This window comes from Poecilia reticulata, linkage group LG8, assembly GCF_000633615.1.
Source record: "Poecilia reticulata strain Guanapo linkage group LG8, Guppy_female_1.0+MT, whole genome shotgun sequence".
Lineage (NCBI taxonomy): Eukaryota > Metazoa > Chordata > Actinopteri > Cyprinodontiformes > Poeciliidae > Poecilia > Poecilia reticulata.
This window is the reverse complement of record NC_024338.1, coordinates 15841677-15863188: the sequence shown is the minus strand read 5'-3', so window position 1 is coordinate 15863188 and position 21512 is coordinate 15841677. Positions and strand designations below refer to the sequence as shown.

General features: G+C 37.1%; 1 protein-coding gene across 1 annotated transcript; it reads left to right on the top strand.

Annotated features, from left to right (window-relative positions):
• The first annotated feature begins 74 nt into the window (after positions 1-74).
• tmem184a (transmembrane protein 184a) lies at positions 75-20727 on the top strand. The gene is made up of 9 exons (XM_008415907.2): positions 75-1972; positions 2125-2325; positions 8348-8513; positions 9327-9417; positions 12148-12223; positions 15490-15581; positions 16509-16678; positions 16799-16996; positions 19380-20727. Exons 2-9 carry the CDS (start codon positions 2125-2127, stop codon positions 19607-19609), a joined length of 1224 nt encoding a protein of 407 aa, XP_008414129.1. The 5' UTR covers positions 75-1972; the 3' UTR covers positions 19610-20727.
• The last annotated feature ends 785 nt before the right edge of the window (positions 20728-21512 follow it).

Genomic DNA, 21512 nt, shown 5'->3' with positions numbered 1-21512 from the left:
GTTTTTAATGCCGTACACATTTATTGATAGCGATATATSTTTAATGGCCGTAGCATAATGTTGCACTGATAAGTTTAGAAAGTTCCAACATTGGTAGCCCTGCTGTCCATATTTTGAACAGTAGAACAAAACAGAAGTTGAAAAGACCAATTGATGAACCATTTTCAGTTTACTAGCACTCAGGATTTTATTTAAAATTGTCCTGGTAGTAGTAATATAATGCCAGGAAACCTAATAAGGTTCCAAAGGAATTTAGAAGGTAAACCACATCACATTTTCTCCACTGTTGGTATGCCTTTCTACATTTTTACTCTTTGTTTCATGCTAAGGAAACCTGGAGCTTATGCCAAAAATCTTTGCCACACCTAACCAGAGCACATTGTTCCAGTCAAAGTCCTAGCTGGGTTTAGCAAACTCCACAATCTGCGATAAGACAGAAAATGTTTTTTTGAGTGGGTTTGGGGGGTCACTTAAACTGGCTGACTCCAACATGTCAGTCTTTGTTGTGTTTTTTTTTTTTTTTTCTTGCAGAGCGCTTTGAAGATTTTAATTTTACCTCCCCAGCCGTCCTSACTGTTTGGTTACAAGATAACCAGGGTTGTCATCCAGCCTACTGGCCATTTGGCTAAAAGAAATGGACCCTTTAGTTCTGTCATATTTATACCCCATGGAAAAAGAGATGTGTAGATTATTTATTAGAYRTTCCTAGAAATGGCTATAAAATCTGAATGTGTCCCAATAAATTCAATTCAATTCAAAGTTGAATTGAAATAAGGCTGACCATGCAAACTGACAATATAMAWTTTTCTCAAGTAAATGATATAGCAAAGATTAATGTTGCAAGTTTATACMTAAAGCTAATACTAACCAGTTTATTGGTCTAATTAAAGCTGTGTATTTTTGGCAGCTTCAGGTAAGCMACAGATTATATTCATAGATCTGGCAGTAATTTGTAAACTCAACTTGTTTCTTCTGACTGGAAGCAGATTATTTTTGAGTGGCCCAAACAGTCCTGACTTGAAGCTTTAGAGGGAATACTTAYAKTGGTGTATGCATGGTAGGATAGGGTAAAGTAATTCCAGGTGTATTGTTTTAACTGTATATTCACTTGATCTTCACATACACGCATACAGAAAATAACAATAGAACAGTTTGTGTACAAACAAGCCACTTTAACATAAACCTTAAGTGTGTCAGGGATATTTCGTTTAAACCATTCTTGTTYTAAGTTTAATGAGATGTTTAGAGAAGGCAGAAATACTCAAGTAAGAGATTAYCACTAATAATATTAATTATATTTGGTCCAGTGAAACTACCACATGYAAGTATTTTCCTTATAAAGTATATATAGTGAATGTAACTGAATGCTAAGTAGCTCCACCCCAGCTCAAACATCATTCATGTTAACCGGAAATGCTGGTAATGCATAAAAAGTAGAGATTAAACGGCTTTGCACCTGACACGCCAATAAGGCTAATAAAACTGATTGCACGTTGTTAGTCAACGTGATGACGACATCCGTTTAGTCGAGAACACGTGATTCCTTTACCTGTGCCCAGCCTATTTACTTCTTCAGCCGAGTCCAACCGCTGCGCGCACACAGGTTTCAGTTTTTAAGTGTTTCTTAGAAAGCTTTTAGATGTTTATCTCGGTGTGCTGAGCAGCCCTCTGCTGTAGTTCCGTTTATCTTGGTGTGYTGAACAGCACTCTGCTGTAGTTCCCTTCTTTGTTGTAGCCTTTGCTTAAGTTTTTCATCTACTGTGTGGACTTCGACCTCCGCTACTGAGGCACCTGTTAAAAACAAGGAAGTCTGTTCCTGCTCAACACGTCTCGTATGTGAAATTAAAACGGGGTTTGTAGATGCTGACGGCTGACAAACAGGTGTTTTGTGCTCTATGCTGATCCTTTAACCCTGACCCGGGACGATCACTGCCTTCTAAACTGGATAAAGCTGCTTTCCACTCGGAACAAGGTGAGCCGCTTGTTGACAGCAGAGAGGGATCAAATGAGTGACATTTTACCGATCAGCGTCTGAGATGTTTATCAAATAATGTCGTCTGTAAAATCTATCGCTGCTAGAATAAACTCGCTTCACGGTGACTTTCTTGACTCTCGTTCTTTTAGATGAACGGCTCTTTGAACATGGATTCATCGTCCGAAAATAACTCGATTGTTCACCTGGATGAACCAATACTTCCGGAAAACATAACCATCATTCGGACAAGGAACGGGTCACTCACGGATCAGATGTTTCTGAACACAGTGACTGCTCAGGCCCTGTCTGGGATATTTGTCTGGTCCGCCTTGCTCATAACATGCCACCAGGTGAGTTTGTGGTGCTCTACTAAATTATTTTTTCACACACCCCGTAGCGAGAAAAACAAAAATCTCATCATCAAATAACAGCAGAGAGAAACACACCCTTAAAGCTCTGCAGCCACAATTATGTGAAAATGTAATCAGAGATGCTTTGGGACTCCTCCTTTGCCTTAAGTAAGACCCTTTATTCTGCAATAAAGGGTCTTTTTTTTTCTAGGTTTGCACCATGAATCTGAGGTTTAAGGCCACTTCTCCTTTCATACTGCTATTTATTTTACCGGTGGCTGTTTTTGTTATTGCCTTCAAGGGTGTTGCTATATTGAAGGCTGTACCAAGGCACAAACCCTCCATGATAAAATGTGTTATTGTTTTAGGTGCAACATTTTCAGAAGAGCAGAAGAGTTGTTGTTTGCCAAAACAACCAACTTTATCTGATAGAGCATAGCTGTAATCTGTAAGACGATAAGTGAGATTTGGTGTATTTCCATTCAGTCATCAATAGGAGTTTCCAAAAACTGCAACCTTTGATGGCAAATATTTTATTTTATTTTTTTGAGGGAATTGCATAACTAATAGCATCATTACCAGTCTAGCGATTGGAGCACAAATGGGAGCTGCAGCCTCCCACAAATGGGAGCTGCAGCCTCCCACAAATGGGAGCAGCAGACTCCCATTTGAATCTCTGATATTAATGTGCCTAATTACAGTGGTTAGTTTTCATTGCTTTGCACTCTGCTACCATATCCATGCTGAAAAAGCACTGATAAAGGTAGAAAGGCAAAGAGACATCTCACAAATAATCAACAGCTACATTAAAAAAATGGCACTTTGACTTACACTGGTATACTTGATAAGGATTTGACAGAAACGTTTATTCTTTTTTTTTATGTATTCAAACCTTAACTTTAGCAAGTCTGGCTTTATTGTCGATGTGTTCCAAACACATTAACTTGAAGGGGGCACCCATTTACTACACCTGCATAAACCTTGTATTGTTTAAAAATTGCAGTGCATGCCCACACTTAATTGCACCTAAGGGCAACTTAGAGTGGCCATTAAAACTAAAATGCATGTTTTTTTGTTGTTTTTTTTTGAGTGTGGGAGGAATACAGAGTATTCTGAGAGACCTTGTGCACACACAGGAAAACCATGCATCTCTGCCACTATGCAGCAATTGAAGATTATACTTATTGCAAATATATACCTTTTATTTCACTAATTTATGGTATAAAGTCAAATTTTTTTGTACATTATATATTCTTAAAGAAATGTTTCCAGTTTTAAGATGGAACACCTTTGATCCCTTTCAGGAACTTTGTTAATTCAAGCGTGTACCTTGATAGGATGCCATCTGTCTACACCATAAAATGTCCTTGCTACTAAATGTCCAACAGTGAACTGTTGGTAATATAATAACAAAGTGGAAATGATTAGAAACGACAGGAAGTCGGCCACAAAGCGATAGGCCATGTAAAATCCCTAAGTGGCTACACTGGATGTTGAGGCACATAAAGAAAAGAGGTTGCCATATTTCTGCTGAATCAATAGCAACACACTCCAAGCTTCTTGTGGCCTTTAGCTCAAGAATAGTGGAAAGAGAGTATAATGGAATAGGTTTCTATGGCCAAACGGCTAGATCAAAGCACTTGCATCAAAAAGTGCAATGTAAAGCATTGGATGCAGTGGGCTCTTGAGTGACAAATTGTGTTTCTCTGAGTCTGGGGCTATCAGTTGCCAGGAGAACAAAACTCTCCTTACTGCATTGTGTAAACATGCAACATTTATTGCAGAGGCAATTATTGCATGGGGCTGTTTTTCAGGAGTTTGACTCGGCCCTTTAGTTCCAGTAAAATGGAATTCTTAATTCTTCACCACGGGCTTGTGCTTATATTTTTTGGAAAAAAAAATTGTTGCTCGTAATGTTGTGGAAATGGTTTCGGGAAGGCCTCTTCCTGTTTCAGCATGACTTTGCACCAGTGCACAAAGTTTTGTACTAAAAAGACATAGAAGATTTGGTTTATAACAAAAGAACTTGATTCTGACCTCGACCACCATTTGGAATGAATTGGACTGAGTCAAACCTTCTCGTCCAACTTCAGTGTCTGACCTCACAAATACGCTTTTGAAAGAAAGCGCATTTGCTTTCATTGCTTTTCCCCTAAACCTTCTGAAAAATCATGGCAAACTGTACAGAGCACAGTTGGCTTCTTTTTACTCTCACATGTCTTCAAAGTTTGCTTGTTCTAAACACAAAAGTGACCTTAAGTTACAAAAAATAAATAAATAAAATCCTAACTGATTACAAAGAAACGGAAACACAGCAAGCCCTCTCTGCATGGCAGAAGTTGATGGCCAGGAGAAATAAATTGTTTACTGTGCACCACCTTTACCCACTGCTATCTCATCGTTGCTGTAAAATTAGTGTTTCCTCATGTGAGGGAACGTTGCCCACTGTGCAGAGATGATAGCTTATCATTACAATGTTATCATTTGCTGTGAATATAAAGGGGTGCTGTGTTTTATCAGCAGGGAAATCAGTAGACAGTGGGATAACGTTCACAGCTGTTTGAAGCTGTTTGAGCTTGTTGTTTTCCAGGTCAGATTTTTTTTWATTTTTTATTTTGTTCACATTCAGCCATAATATTCGTCTTTTGTTTTAAAATAAAACACGAGAACATTTAGTAAGCAGCCACACAGAATTTCTTTAATGCTTGTTAACATGTATTTGTATGCTGTGTTGTGGAAATAATTAATGAGTAATCTGCGCATCAGGGAGACACAACAGCGGCAGCAGCAACACCCTCGTTTAGGGATTTGTAACTCAATATCCTGCAAATTGGTTTCTATGTTTTTAATATAGTACGTGTTTGGCCAAACTCTTGCTAGCAAGACATTTTAATTGAACAAATAAATAGCGAGTTTTCTGCTGGGGGAATAGAGTGAGTTTGCAACAGGCATCTCTTGTGGCACACTGGGGGAATAAAACGGTCTGTTGGACCAACGTGATAATGCTGGCAGTGTTTCATCTGACTTGGCTTCAGAGAATGGCTATAAATTGCTAAATGCTCTTTCTGAATACTAAGCACTCGTTGACCTTAAATATTTTTTCCGGGTTGTCGACAATTCGGTTCATACTGATATTTAAACGTTTGTCCAGGTGGTCTTATTAGCTCTTTTGGAACTTAAAGTGTTGGAAATGAAAAGGGGCAAATATGTTTCAACTGCTCCCTCTTTCCTGTGCGTTGTCTCTCCACTGTCAGGTGGAAAATTGCAGAAATAAGTCCAAGCTGAAAACGATTGCGCTGCTGTCGTCAGTGGTCAGCGTTTTGCAGTCAGAGGGAACTCTGGTTCTGTTCTGGATTGTTTGCCAAGTGGAGTCGGTCCACAGGAAAAGATTCATCACATTCCCAGTCTCGCAGTGATCGGGATTTAATGAGCAGCTTCTAATGGAAATTTAATCAAGCAGCTTCTGTTCATGAAAGATTTTTTTTTTCATGCAGTTAGAGAAAACAGTCTGATTAATACAAGAATTTGCATTAAACCAATACAAAAAATAAACTAGTTTCCTAAATATGTAGTACTCTTCCCAAAGCAGTTTGTGAGCACGATGACTTTTATTTACAACTTCATTAATCTTCAGATGAATGAATATTAGCATATTGGTCAGATATGTTTTTTTGTTTGTTTGTTTTTGCCGTTAAATTTAATTTGGCATAATTTAGGTATTTGTAATCTGTTAACATTGTGGCTATCTTATTTCCATTTGTGATTGTAACTCTTATATGAAGAAGTTTTAAAAGCTGTCAAAGTGGAATAATTTAGGTAAATCCCTGCATGTCTGAATAATTGCATAAATTTTCTTTCATACATCCTACTTTGTTTGCTAGCTGAATACCAATATTACAATTTTATTAGAATACAACAAACACTTTTGTTTGTGTTGAATTTCTAAAATGTATTTCTTGAGTGTTAGTTATTTTAGATATTTTGTAGAACCCAGAGGTCACTGTTGAGATTAATTTCGACATAGCTTGACATTTGCTGTGTGTATTTCCCAAACTTGTCAGATGTGCCATGTTGCATTCATGGAGGCCATAGAGGGCCACGTGGGAGAGTCATGTGTGTTAAGACCTTAATCAGCCCATGGAAGCAACATTGGTATACTGCGTTCTCTACTCCTGTGTGAAAATTCAATTGGAAGCACTCTTGGTGTAAACAAGGTGTGCCCTGCAAGTTTAAAGCATGAGTGTTGGGCAGGTTGTTAAAATGTGACTTGGGTAATCTGTATATTCAAGACAATGTTAAAGCTTCATTTCATAATAGCAGACAAACAGTGGGTGCAAGTTGATCTGTGGCTATTAATTATACCTTCCTGATAAAATCCATAGCTTTATAAATGTAAACATTGGCTAAGTCACAATCTTGTTTTTGATAATGATGTAGCATCATGTTATATGTATACAATACTCCAAACAAAAAAACAAAACATGACATCTGGCTTCTGAGCGTAGTGAGAAGTTGACATGGAAATGCGGCATATAACTCGCCAGTAGCTTCAGGTATTTATTTGACTCAATTCAACAGAAGAGGCATTGATGTGAACACAACAGAAAGATGTGCAGAGATTTTCAATGAGGGTGCTGCTCGCTTTTTTTTTTTCCTTTACAGAAATATTGACAGTGAGGTCTCGTACAATGGCTTTGAAACCGAGAGCTATAAATCATTTAAAGAATCCCAATAACTGGAATTAACCATTTATGTATGCCGCATATAAACGAGAGGAGTCCGTGCTTTAATCTCATGCAAAGTCAGAYGAGAACAAAGGAACACATAATTTTCGTGTGCATATAAATGCAGTTAAAATTTTAAAATGAAGTGTTCATTTCTTATGTGCAATTGACATAATTTACCGAATAAAAATTACAAGTGATGCAAGATCTAAATTGGGCCTGCAGGCTTTTAAATATTGATGCTTAACTTTGCTGATGTTTAATGATGGAAAATTACATCCATGTCTGATATCCTATAAAGTTACTGCTTTCTGTTCATGTTTTGAATTTGTATAATAAAATGTCTTTTTTTTTTTTTTTCAAATTTTGCCATTAGCTATTTTTAAAAGGCCAATTCCCCTTGTCACAAAGTTGTACCCCTATTTGCCATATCATYTCAATCTTATTTCACTTCATACTTGTAAACAAACTGTTTTGTACCCATGTGYTTAGCCATTACTTAACTGTATCATTTGATAAGATTAACAGATGAATAATTACACAACTAACAATTACTCTATATGGGTTTATAGAGATTTTATATTTCCTTTCATTTTGGTTCCGAATCTTATTTGGGACAGTCGATTCTTATTTGGTCCATTATCATTTCAAATTGTTCAAGCAGCTTCCTATTGATCGACATCATTAGTTGCATAACTACATTTCCTTATTGTAAAGCAGAAGTTCAATAAAGTAGATAAGGTTTTAACTAACTGGTTGACAAAGCCCCCTAAGGTTGGTAGAAATTACGAATGTCATGATAGAATGTCATTTTTGAAGAAGCATGAATTTGTAATGCCTTATCAGGATGCAAAGAGCTTCACAACTACATTTAAGCAACAAAAGATCTAAATTAAACTTGATTTTACGAAAAAYCATCAACACTAAAACACCACGTTTTATTTATTTTTTTTAATTGTCACAAAGTATACTGGAGACAAAAGTTTTCAAGCTTGCTGAAAAGGCAGCTTTGTCAGGACGTTGGTTGATTTCATTGCAGTATCAGTTAATGATGGCATGAYTACCAAACGCAAACCCCAGCTAAGACAGTCTGACTAAGGCAGCGCATTTTCTTATCTGTTGTTTTTTACAATGCTTTTCTGATTTCAGAAGTGCAGTGGTCYGATTTTACTGCCATGCTTTATTCCATGTTCAGAAACAAAGTTCACACATTGTAAAATTCCTAAGCAAATTCAGTGGTTTTCTAACTATATTCTTGTTTCTAACTGATACYTTATGTTTTGTGTTTTTTATTCTAGATCTACACACACCTCCGGTCCTACACTGTCCCCAATGAGCAGCGCTACATCATCCGCATACTGTTCATTGTGCCAGTTTATGCCTTTGACTCCTGGCTCAGYCTCCTATTCATCAGCAACGACCAGTACTATGTTTATTTCGATTCCGTTCGAGACTGTTATGAAGGTATGTGTACCACTAAAGGTGTGATCTGGTATCTGGTAGATGTCTTCGTTTTTTTCTTTTTCTTTTTTAGTGCAGAGATGGGTGTTTTCCTGCCCCCTTAGTCATTGCAGAWGTCAGAGAGCCAAGAAAGTGACCTAACTAGTTTTTCTTCCTCCAGCCTTTGTTCTCATAACTAAAGACTTCATCATAGGAGGTGTTGCATTTCTTGGAGGAGTAATTTTAGTAGCATCCCTTTTTTTTTTCTTGGACTGTGACAGGCTTTGCTTTTGTTAGTTTTGATAAAGTGTGGCGTGTAGCACTGGAATCTACCATTGTACATCTTAATTATTATTTGTAGACTGAAATATAAAAGTACTTTTTAAGTTGCAAAGGTGATTGTCATTCTAATTTAAATRAAAGCTATTTGTAAGATTAGATTGTGGAGATTACTAAAAGCCCCGTATTGTGACTGCACCAGAAAGCACTGACACTATTTGCAGCTAAAGCATAATGAACCTTCTCTACACCGGACACAATCTGCATTTGCTTCATTTAATCCTCCCTTAAATAGCAACAAAGGATTAAGAAGGGATTTTCGAGAYGCAGAACCATTGGAAAAGCCTTAATGTCAGTACTGAAGCATTCATTGTTCTATAAAGTCGAACTAATGATGATTATTATTATTTTTTTGTTATGTGGGAGTTTATTTCCATCTCATGTTCTTTGACCTTCACAGAAAAGTAASACTTGAAGGGGATGGGAAACTGTTCTGAAGCTGCAGTGGTGCAAAATATAGATATTTTATTAAAGGAAGAACATTTCTTTATGTTTCAGCTTTTGTTATTTACAATTTCCTGAGCCTGTCCTTCGAGTATCTCGGCGGAGAGAGTGCAATCATGTCTGAGATTAGAGGGAAGCCTATACAGTAAGTACAGAYTGAATCACTTTGCCTATTACATGTATTTCCTTGTCATTTTATATTCAAAATGCTAATTCAGGACAAATAAATGCATCAGCTGGGTTTGTGCAAATATTTCTATGGCTATATAAGCTGCAGAATTGTCTTTCTGGCCTTTAGATTAACATTTAGTTTGAAGTTCACTCTGAAAGTCTTRGTAGTAAACAACTCTCATAGGTGGCAGTTGCTTTATCTTTCAGCGTTTGAAATGCCCTTTATAGTCTGTGTTTTGGGCACARACTCTTTGCCAGGTTCTAAAGACAAAACTATAGTGTTGAGATATTTAGTTTAAGACTTTCTTTGTCAGAAACATTTGTTGTTTCACCTGATTCATATGAAATATGTAAAAAAAAAAAGTCAATGTGTCTAAAGTCAAACCAGTCAGGAATTTCCTGCAAATAAATTAATTCATTTATCCCATTTATTCRTTTAGATTTGGAATATGGTGTAATATCCCTGGCTAAGGATAGAAGTGATGATGAACTTTAAGTTTATTATGATTTTTAAAGCTGTGCTTCAAGTGGAACAACTTTCGTAATGGACTGTAAACCTTTGGAGGCTGGTGGTTGTGACTCAGCGGGAAGAATAGTTGTGTTGCAATTTGGGAGTGTGGATGGGTGAATATGACTCGTCGCACTCAGTGGTCAGCTTGACTAAATCAATACTATAGACAGAGGCTCTACAAACCCCTGTTAAAATGCAAGGTTTTTGAAATTTAACTATTTTAAATCTTTTTGAAAGTTTTTTTTTTTTTTACTCTGGGAAATGTGACAAAATCTTGTGTAATGAAAGTAGAAAAGCAAATAGAGTTAATGCAGCATAAATGTGCACACCCTTGAATTAAAATTGCTCTACCTTGCAAAATGTATCCATGCACTTTGAGATTGTAATCCTGAAATTGAAGTTTAGCTCCATCAGGCATTCACGMATTTTGGTTAGGAAGATTTTGAGGCCTGCATATTTTCTTTGGAGGAAAATACTTTTTGTCTTTGAATTCTGCTTCTGAGTCCAGACATTAAGAATTCAGGAGATGGCTGTCACATGCAGACCAACACTAGTTCTTGTTAGAAATTCCTGCAACTCTTGGCAGCCTCCTTGACAAGTTYCTTACTCATCTTTTAGTCGGTTTAGATTTTTTTAATGTCCTTGTTTTTCCAGATTTCCCACCTGCTTCAAAGCCCCATTGTGTAACTACAGCATATAATGCCATGGAACATTTCGTACAAAATAATGTTGATCCTTATAACCACTTTGCAAACAATGACTTTACCTAAAAAAATGCAGGTGGGCTAATGTCAACCTTTAAGACAATTGAAGGTTTARTTTAGTTATTATAATTGACTCTAGGTGTGAATTCTTGACACTGAATGCTGTAAATGAACCTGAACATGGTGCACACCTTTATAATAAAGTTATTGCAACTTTTTTTTTATCTTATATGTTGTTTATTGAATAGTTAAAAAAAATAAATGTCACACATGTGGAAAAGGTTTAGAAATTATTCATCAGTCTATTTTTTGACATCACAGAAATCAGACGTTTTACCAGCAGTGTCTATATTTAGAGTCCTAAAAACATTTACAGTATATTGTTAATAATTATATATCATGACAAAACCTTTGTCATGATAAAGTAAGTTTCATTTCCATTAACCTTGGTGAATTTTAGTTTGGCAGTAGCACTGCTAAGGACTTAGCACCTTAAGTGGAAGTTTCTTAGTTGTTTTTTTTATTTTTTATTGTACTTCACATATAGTTACACAGAGCTGAACTCTGCTACTGGTAAGACACTTTAATACATTYGATTTAATTTAAGCATCCAAACAGAATCAAAATATAATTTTACGATTGTTTTATGCAGCCCCATTTTTGTTTAAACACCTGCATTCCATCTCTAGATAATCCTGCAAGGTGGATGTAATGGTGATTTTAAAAAATATATTGACTTACATTTTTATTTCTGGTAATGCAAAGGACTTTTATTTACCTTTTTGCTACTTTTATCATTTTTATGTGCTMAGGCCTTTGCATCAGGCTGATTTGCTGCCTAGATATAGAAAACCCATAATAAGAGGTGTATTTGCACTTCGGCAGACTAATTTTCTTAATCTTTCCCAGGCTTGAGGCTACAATAAAAGCTTAAACAGCTCCTCAAGAAGTGATAATAAAAAACGACTACATCTCTAAATGAATGAGTAACACTTCTATTTTGTTAGAGACAGGTGTTGTAGCTCAACAGATATCCTGTTGATTTTCTGTAGATTGTTAAATTAGTTTTTKCTGCTCAAACTTTTGTTATTCTCTTATATAAATYRTGTTGCAATAAAATGTTTGAAGTTTAATGTGCGCTAGTGAAGGGAAAATTGTCAAATGTGTGGGTGATAAGTGATTATTGAAATGGTTAGATGACTTGGGGTCGCTGTTGACAGTAAATAAGCAAGTAACYAATACAATAATCAAAATGAATGCATGAAACCCAGAATTGCACTAACAATATAATACAATTAAAAGTAACAATTTTTGCTGCTTGTCAATATATCACATAGCCGAACGGTTTACATTAAAATGCTGATTTAGTCTTTGTTTTCTTACACATGTGCTCTCGTTTATGTGATAATTTGCACTTAGTATTTGCATGCTGGTAGGTTTCCTGTTTGGCAATGCAAAATCAGTCCATCTCTCCGTGCTGTCTACACAGGTCAAGTTGTTTATATGGGACGTGTTGTCTGGTTGGAATGAGCTACTCCATCGGCTTCTTAAGATTCTGCAAACAGGTGAGCCTCAGTCCTCTCCTCTACTCTGGAGATGATCCCTCTGATCTCTGGAATAAACTTGCTCACGCTGAAAATAAAAATACATTAGATTGTCATCATTAAATAAATAAACAAAAACCCTGAGCTGTTATTTAAAGCCTCCAAACTGCTTACAATTGACAGTTGTGGTAATTGGATGCTCTGTGGGTTTAAAAACATTGGAAAGGGAAAGCAAACGCAGGTGAGGGTGGGTGAAGGCAGCATGATGATGTACACAGAGAGATGATCTGATCTGTCAGCACAGAGCTCCTTCTGTGTCTTGGGATGCTGCACAGGCTTCCTCTCTAACACTGATGGATATTGAAACTGAGCGATGTCTTCAGAACAAAACGCATGGTGAAAAGGACTATTTTTTTTTCCCCACAGGCAGATGATAAACTGTGTACTTTGACAGTGTTGTGTACACAGGTTTTAAATTGAAAACCTTTCAAATTCTCTCTAGAGGTACAACTGAGAGAGTGATAAAGGATATTTCTCTAATAGAATGGAACGTAGTACTTAATATTTAGGTTTACCCCAAATAAATGAATCTGTTCATTTCTTGTAATTTGAGAACGAATACGTTGCAGTTTGAAACACATTATTCTGCATGATTCTCACTGCTATTTGTCGAAGTACTTCGGTGACATTAAAAAATGCTGATTTGCACAGCAGGACCAATGTGAAAGGAGTGCTGAAGAGATTCAGAGTAATATAATAATTCTGCCTTGCATATTACAGGTGCGCCTGAATGAAATGGAATAGCATCCAAGTTAACTTATTTCAGTAACTCGGGTCAAAAAGTGAACCTTGTATAGTTTCAATAAGCATTTATTTCTTGTCATTTTGATGGCTTTGTTTGATAAGTGATGAAAAACTTGAAATTGTCTGAAAATTGTGATAGTTCATTTGTTTCTTAGCACAAAAAAGTTATGGCCTGCACAGTCATGGCCAAACTGCTGACTTGACAGTTGTCCAGCAGGCAGTTTACTGCTCCTTCCAAAATTAAGGAATTCTACAAAAGGTCATTGCTAAAGAAGCTGGCTGTTCAGAGTACTGTATCAAATTATAATAAGGGGAAGATGGGTGGTAGAAAAAAATGAGATGGGGCTGGGGGGACATGCTGAAGGAACAGAAATAACTTCAGTAAAACCCGTTCAAGAGTTTGAAAGCGATTTTATGAGGGCTGAACTGCGACCCAAGTCAGTGATTTATGAGCAACCACACAGACGTATGCGGTAAATGGTATACATCCATTGGACTCCTTGTGTTAATCACGAACAAGCGTTCTCAGAAGCGTCTGTCTTTATTCTGAGCTCTTTATGCCCTTATTTTGGAAGCAATAGTTCTGGAGTTTACAGAAGCAAAATGGCACAGATGAGAACAAATCTTTTTTTAAAAGTGCCTTAAAGCTAAACTTTTTAAAATCCAACCAATGCAGCAGATCTGATGGACCTTCCTTCCTATTTAAATACGGAGTGGGGACGTTATTAACATGAGCAGTCTTTGCACATTTGGAAAACGTGTTAGTGTCATTTGAAAGCAGTTTACCAGTTCAATCACTGATATGGGAAAGCAGCTTGAAGTTACTGTGGGTTTTGATGATAAGGGTGAGGGCGGGCTGCTCTTGCATGCTAAACTGCTTTTTGACATTTCAGTGTGTCGTTGTTATATGCTTGAGGAAGGTTTTATTTTATTGGGCAGAAGAAAGAACCCTGCAGACCCCTGGCACAGTTGTTGTACAAGATCCAAATAAATTAGGAATTAAGTGCAGAGTTTAACTGTTTAATAGTTTATATTACACCAGAAAGAGTATTAACTAATGACTGTCTAACCAACACAAAATAGCAATTTCATGGGATGACAGCCATGACAAGATGTAACCTAAATTTCACAGCTTTATATGTAGAGTAATAAAAATCAAAGTTTTGCATCGACTCGAAGATGATCCTAATTAGGCATGCATAATTGACATTTTATCATTTTTCATGAAGTGTACCAACATATAAATTTACTTATGAAGTTCTGATACATCTCCAAAGAGTGCAAGTTGCAGGATTAAGTTTTGGGAGAAACCACGAACATGCTCTGTATTTTTGAATTCCAGACATGTCAGCGTTTCATGTTGAAATCTTTGCATTGAGAATTTTCAGAGTGACAGACTGGCACTGCAACAAGTTAAAGGCAAATAATGACTGTCAGCACTGGAAACTTCAAAGTAAATCAGTTTTTCTGCAGTTTGAATACTTGTTCATGGCAATTTGCAAAGCACGGGAAGCTTCCCTCTGACTAATCAAACTGAACACTGCTGGCCAGTTACTTTCATGTGAGAAGTTCTGTTAGATTTGCTTATTCAGACTTCAGTAGATGACAAAGTGCTACTTTCCTGCCATTGGGAATGCTTTGGATCTATGGCTTGCATTTTTCTCTCTCCAGGAGTAATTGTTCTTCTAAATCAACATCAGACTAAGAAAAAAATAATTATTTTAAAGAAAAGACTACCTTTACAATTAATTTAGTGACTAATATACTATATGTACAAAGAGGGAGTTTTGCCAACCATGGGTTCATGCAGAGCTGCAATTGGATGGTTTGGACAAGAAAAATTTCATTCTGTCAGAATGGCTTAGTCAAAATACAGATCCAAATTAAATACAGAAACTGGCAAAAGATGAAGGTTGATGTTCAGATGGTTTGTAGCCAATCTGACTGAGCTTGAGCTGTTGTACAAGTAACAATAGACCAATCAGGTTTTAATTCCTCAAAGCTGGTATAGACTAATTAAAAATGACTTGCTGTTGCAAATAATGCAAAAAGAGATTTTATTTAAGTATTCACTCAAATAGACACAGCAAAACCAGCTTCAAATATTTTTAGATGCTTACTAAGAAAACAGTTACGAAAACAATAGTTTTTGTCTAAGAAGCATGAAATTCTTTGTCATTTCTTGCTTCTTTTTGGTAGTCAATAACATAAAACTTGAATGCAGGGACATTTTTAATATGACAAAATTGGTATCTTTGGTATGAGGCATTACTAACAAATGTATGCCTATTAGTAACCAGCTATATTTGTGCATTTCAGTAAAGTAAAATCAACATGTTTTTGTTTGTGATAATGAGAAAAAAGTGCTTGTCATTGAGCAGTCCTAAACATTTTCCCAATTTTCTGATGCCCCCGTCCTTGTTGGTTTTGCCCTTGCTTGCTGTCTCTTGGTATGCCATTCTGAATCGTCATGTAACCTCCAGGCGACTCTCCAGTTCTGTGCTGTCAAACCCATCATGGCGGCCATCACCATCATCCTACAGGCCTTCGGCAAATATCACGACGGAGATTTTAAGTGAGCAGCACCTCCTTTTTTTATTTATTTTTTTATTGCTTTTCATTCTCTTGTGTATCCCACTGATGCATGAGGTTTCCAGAGGGTTTGTTTTGCTGCTTCTGTGAACATGTAAACAATTTGGAAATGGAGATAGGCATATCGCCTCTTTGCAGGGAGAATGATAATAATGGTTGACTTGAGTTCAAAGTTATGGGATCAGACTTTGCAGCTCAAGTCTGTTATATTTGGTCAGATGTGATATTGCAACTTTTGCTTTGGAACGAAGGGTTGTAATTACCTGGCGTACTTTGAATTGAAAAAAGACTGTTACATTTTACACTTGTATATAATTCATGTAAAAGATGGGCATAAATTGCACTCAAAAAGTTTAGTAAAAGTTTCAAGGCTTCAGATAAGAGCAAAGCTCTTAACATAATAAGGAGGGTAAATTAGCATTTATAAATTCATCTAAATTCTTCATTAGATGTCTTCTGATCCTCCTCAGCTCAGTATCTCTATCTGAAGAGTCAGCTGTGACAACACTTGTTTCAAAATTACGTAAAGGAAGCAGACCTTAATGAGTGCTTGATGCACGAGTTTCCAGTTAGCATTCTTCTTCGCCCTCATATCAAACCTAAAGATATTTTTAATTCATTCCCTCTTTTATTCATCCACAAACGTCACATCTTCCTCCAAGCTTTGCTGCAAAACCACGATGAATCACTCATTGTTTTCTTATGCTTTCATCCAACCATGCGCTCTGTTCTGCAATGGTTTATTAAGCGCTGTCACAGCTGAATCATCGCAGCGGCTCTGTTCGAGTGCAACAAGAAACAATCAAACGTGGAAGTCTGCCTGCTTCTCTCATGCACTCATGGAATTACACCTATGCTTAGGCGAATATTTAAATGCTGTTTGACGCTGTTCCACTTCCTCTCAATGCAGTGTTAATGGAGGCTACCTGTACATCACAATCATCTACAACTTCTCTGTGAGCCTGGCCCTCTACGCTCTCTTCCTTTTCTACTTTGCCACAAGTGACCTGCTCAGACCGTATGAACCGGTGCTCAAATTCCTCACAATAAAGTCTGTCATATTTTTATCCTTCTGGCAAGGTAAGTTCATCCCTCTTTTTTTGTGTGTGTGTGTGTGTTTTTATTTATTTAATAGAAATCTGGTCACCACCGGTGCATGAAGCTACAAATGAACGGGTAAAATGTTGCTCTTTTCTTTAGGAATGGTCCTTGCTATCCTGGAGCGGTGCGGCGTCATTCCCAACGCACTTTTCATCGAAGGACATAATGTGGGTGCTGGAACCGTTGCAGCCGGCTGGCAAAACTTCATCATCTGCATCGAAATGTTCTTTGCTGCCATTGCGCTCCGATATGCCTTCCCCTGCACCGTCTACCAGGAGAAGAAAAACGATGTGCCAGGTGAGCTGCGTTAGTTGAAAATGGGCACTGCCGTCGCAACAAATAAACTATATTGACGTGTTTCCAGGCTAATTGCCCTTCTCGCATTTCCAATGACATTCTTGAAAGTGTTTCTAGCAGCATTTCTTTGGTGATCTGTTTCTGCTGGCCCAGTCACACTGACCTTTAACTCATAGSTTGGCCTTTTAAACAGTGTTGTAAAGTCAACGCGTTCTCCAAAACCTGACAGAATAGTTGACATTAACTGAAGCTTTTATTTCTCCAGATCTGATGTTGATGAAGGAAAAAGCATTTGAAAGATTATAGCTTAGGGTTTTATTGCTTTTTGTTTGTTTGTTTTCCCCTTTATCGCTGTAAGAAAAGACTTTTGATCGCATGCCCTGAGAACACGAAAAGACATCAAAGAATTTGAGATTCTCGCAAACATCTCATCTGTTTCTAAATTATGTTAAAGTCTATTTCTACAAAAGTTGAGATGTTTTTTTTTTAAACAAACAGCAGTGTTTGGATCCATGCCACATGAATGTTGTGGGTGTCCGGGTTGGATCTTAAAGGAGCTTCAACTACATGAGTTTMATTTATTGAATAATGAAAGGGAGAAGAACAGAGTCTATGTGAAATCACAAAGAGTGTTYGTTCCTTTAGCATCTGGGAGGCACATCAATGAAAAGACTTGAGGATTTTTCAGAAAACTGACTGCAAAGGTTATGACTGTTGGGTGCAAAGGGCTGCAAAGTCTTCAGGCGCCATAAAATGTGTACRGTAATGGTAATTCCTTTGCCTGGTCTGGGTCTGTGATTGCTTCTGCAGACCTCATTCTGCACAGCTTACAACAGTRTGGCTATTGATGCTGTGTACCTTGATTTGCTCAATGCAAATTTTTTTTTTTGTGCAGTCGAGCTGAAGCCGTAGTACACATAATTTATTCTATGCTGTCTTGCAAAAGTATTCTCTCACCATCAAAAATCTGTTATGTGTTTTCAAGGTCCTGCACCATAACTCCTCCAAAAAATAAAAAGCTTTATGCTAGGATTTTTTTTTGTTGATAATCAAAAAATAATAAGTATCAGATTTGTGGAGTAGAAGAAAATTAGTTTGTATTAAAAGAAATATGTACAAGGTGTGATGTTAAGGTCAATACGTTGTAGAWCCGCATTTCGCAGCAATTACAGTCGCAAGTCATTTGGAGTATATCTACACCAGCTGTACACAAAAACTGAAAACTAAATTAATTTGCCTTGGAAAATTGCTAAAATTCGATCAGATTGGATGGATTGTCATTGATGAGCAATTTTAAGTCTTGCCACACTGTTTGGGCCATTCTGATACAAAAACATTCTTTGCTTTAAAATATTCATGTCATTGTTTTTTTTTTTTTTTTCATTGTTGTTGTGTAGTGACAAAATGTAGAAAATCTAAATGGAGTTATGAATATTTCACTTTTGCAATGTRCTGTAACAGAATCATTTAGTGGTAGAACATAAAGCAATGAAACCCATAAGCAACATTGGTTTAGAAATGCTGTATAGGCAGTCGTAAGGAAAAGCACMGTTTTTAAATGTATTTTACCAGAGTAAACCTTCAGAAGAAACTGGCTCACACACTAGGAGCCTGAGGGGAGCWGGGAGGTGGAAAGGAAAAGAGAGATAAAGCAAATTACCGTCCAAGCCGGATWCAACCAAAACGATGCATGAAAGTGAGGCATGGTACRTAGAAGACTGACAGRGGATAAAATAAAGGGAAAAATATCTAGYATTCAAGGTAGTAATTATGGAAACGCTTTTGAAGGTGCACATTGTTCTCGTAAGGATTACTGTTTTAATCCTATGAACAAGTCGTTATTACTGTCACTGCTAATTGTCAGTTATATTACAGCTGAGTGGGCTGGCATGATAATGAATATAGGATGTCTCAAAGCAGGGATGAACATTGGGCATGACAGTTTGGAAGRAACGGGCCRCAGAGACCAACAAATGCTCTGAAGGCTGGATGGACCATCAGTCACAGATCAGGAACAAGCAGCCCTGGGGCCTGAGATGGCCAGTGACCGCACATTAGGACATCAAGCTTCAGTTTTCAGAGCATTCTTGGTAAAGGACACAGAAGAAATGAGGCGACAGAGAAAAGCACAGATTAAGAGGATAAGAAGCAACAACCCAGATAATAAAACAAGAAGGCAAAGAAAACAAAAGATTGTAACGAACACATTAAATGTGATATAATTACCATAATCTTTCTGGTTCCAGATAAGTTTCTTGCTTTTTTTTTTCCCCCACCTGCCTTACCTTCACTGTTCTTCATGCCATGCACAAAAAGTAACAGCACAGTTTTGCAGATTAAACAAAAAAAAMCAACAACTTTATTTATTGTTTTGTTTCTGCAGAGAATCTTCCCCCAATGCAGAGCATCTCCAGCGGCTTAAAGGAAACCATAAACCCAGGCGACATGGTTCAGGACGCCATCCACAACTTCTCGCCAGCCTATCAGCAGTACACTCAGCAATCCACACAGGAGGTCAGCCAGCCCAGCACTAATGGAAAAGTGGCCAYGGGCAACAAGAGCTCTCGCAAGTCTGACAAAATCATGCTGATTACATCAGATGATGAGTTCTAGGCATTTTTCCAGCAAGAGACCCAGGTGTTGGTGCCCTTCCCACCTTTACCTCTGACCCCCTGGGGAAAAAAAAAAAGCTGTGTTGCATTACTCGCTGAGCTGGGCTGAACACAGGCGGTTCATTTTCGCAAGTACTTMGACGGGACTACCTGCTTCTGTAATGATGATTTTAATCAGAGGATGTGCATGAAATTTTAAGTTTTAAATTTCGCCGCTGAATGTGCCCGACAACTGATCCGTCTCCATCTTGCTGCGATAATCTAGAAAATGACATGTCATCTTCACTTCATCACACGAGTCAGGAGCCACGCGCTTCCCTTAAATCAAGCTGCCGGATTTTCAGCTGCGTCCCCCCCCCCCCCGACGCCGACTCCGTCCGCGCCATCTCGCCACGGCAGCCTCTCTGGCTGTCTGAAGTGTGTTCCATCTGAATCATGTCAGTTTCAAAGAGCGGATGATTAATATGTGACTCCAGGTGGGAGGCAGGGGAAGCCGGCAATGGCTGAGAATGGCACTTCATGGACCGTTACTCACATCTGCTTGTTTGAAGTATTTGCTGAGCATTCCTCGGCATGGTTTCCTGACGAATGAAAGGCTTTTGTTCAAAGACGTATTAGTTTTGGAGCAGGCAATTCAAACTGCACTTCACTATCCTTTGTATCCACCATAGCAGGCATAAATTRGATAAACCCATTGTCTACAAAGACGGAAGCTGGATCATCTCATTAATTTTCTCTTAGCATGCTAAAGAGTAGCCCAAATAGGCAGCCATGTAATACAGGCTAAGTTAATTTTTTTTTTCTTAAGGAATATTCTCTTTTGTGACTATTTTTTGTGTAGTTTTTATGATTTCATTTCAATGCTCATGTTATCCCATCTTGCAAGGGTCATGAAATGTGTTCACAAGTTGATTAGTGTTAATTGTACTGCTCAGTATGGTCTGTGTACAAATATGTAATTGTAAACATTTTTATTCTATTTATTGTGAAAAGTTCGGGCCATTTCAATTATTGAACATTTATACATTTTACTTTTTATTCTCAATTTTTATGGTTAAATCTCTATATGTAAGTATAGCTTTTCAGGGACCTTTTTGTTAAGTTATTTTTTAACTTGTGCCAATGAGTATGTGTTTTTTTTTTTGTGTGTGTGTTTTTTTTCTGGAAAGGCATTTATTATTAACATAAATGTACAAAGTAGTGCTAAACTGGCCTTAAATTTGACTTTTCTAAAGCTTTTAACGCAACAAAAACTGAACATTTTGATGAGGAAAATTTTATTTAGAGGTATAAACACACATCAATACTACTAAAAGGAATAATTGACCATATTTTCATTTCAATCAGGGCAGAAAAAATGTTTTATTTGTACACAAGGGTAGTTCATTGAGAAAACATGTAAATAAATGCAAAATAAAAAATAATTTAGCTGTTCTTCTTTTATACAATTACACAAATCAATGAAATAAATACAAAACATATGAGCAGATTGACAAGTTTAAAGGGTAAATAACTGGTATGCTGCCATTTACTGTCCTCGTTCAAGGTTGGTATGGATGGCAACTAGTTGGCCTCAAATCTTTGCTGTGAGACTACAAAAAACTCTTACTTTTCAAGCTAATTTGGCTAAAAAACAAACTGCAGTTACTAAAACCATATTTGATTTTTGTCGTCCTTTCTGTATTCTAGCCTATTCTCTACATGGCTGAATTTAAACAGTAGCTTGTAGACTGGCAAAGCTGGTGTCAAAAGCTTATTTAATCAGACATGTTTAAAGAAAATCTATAAAAGTTCTTACATTTTCATTAAAAATACAAGTTTTATATATACTTCTATATATATGTACAATTCATATAAAAGTATTGGGCAGAAGGTAACTTAACTTCTGGATATTGCCAAATATA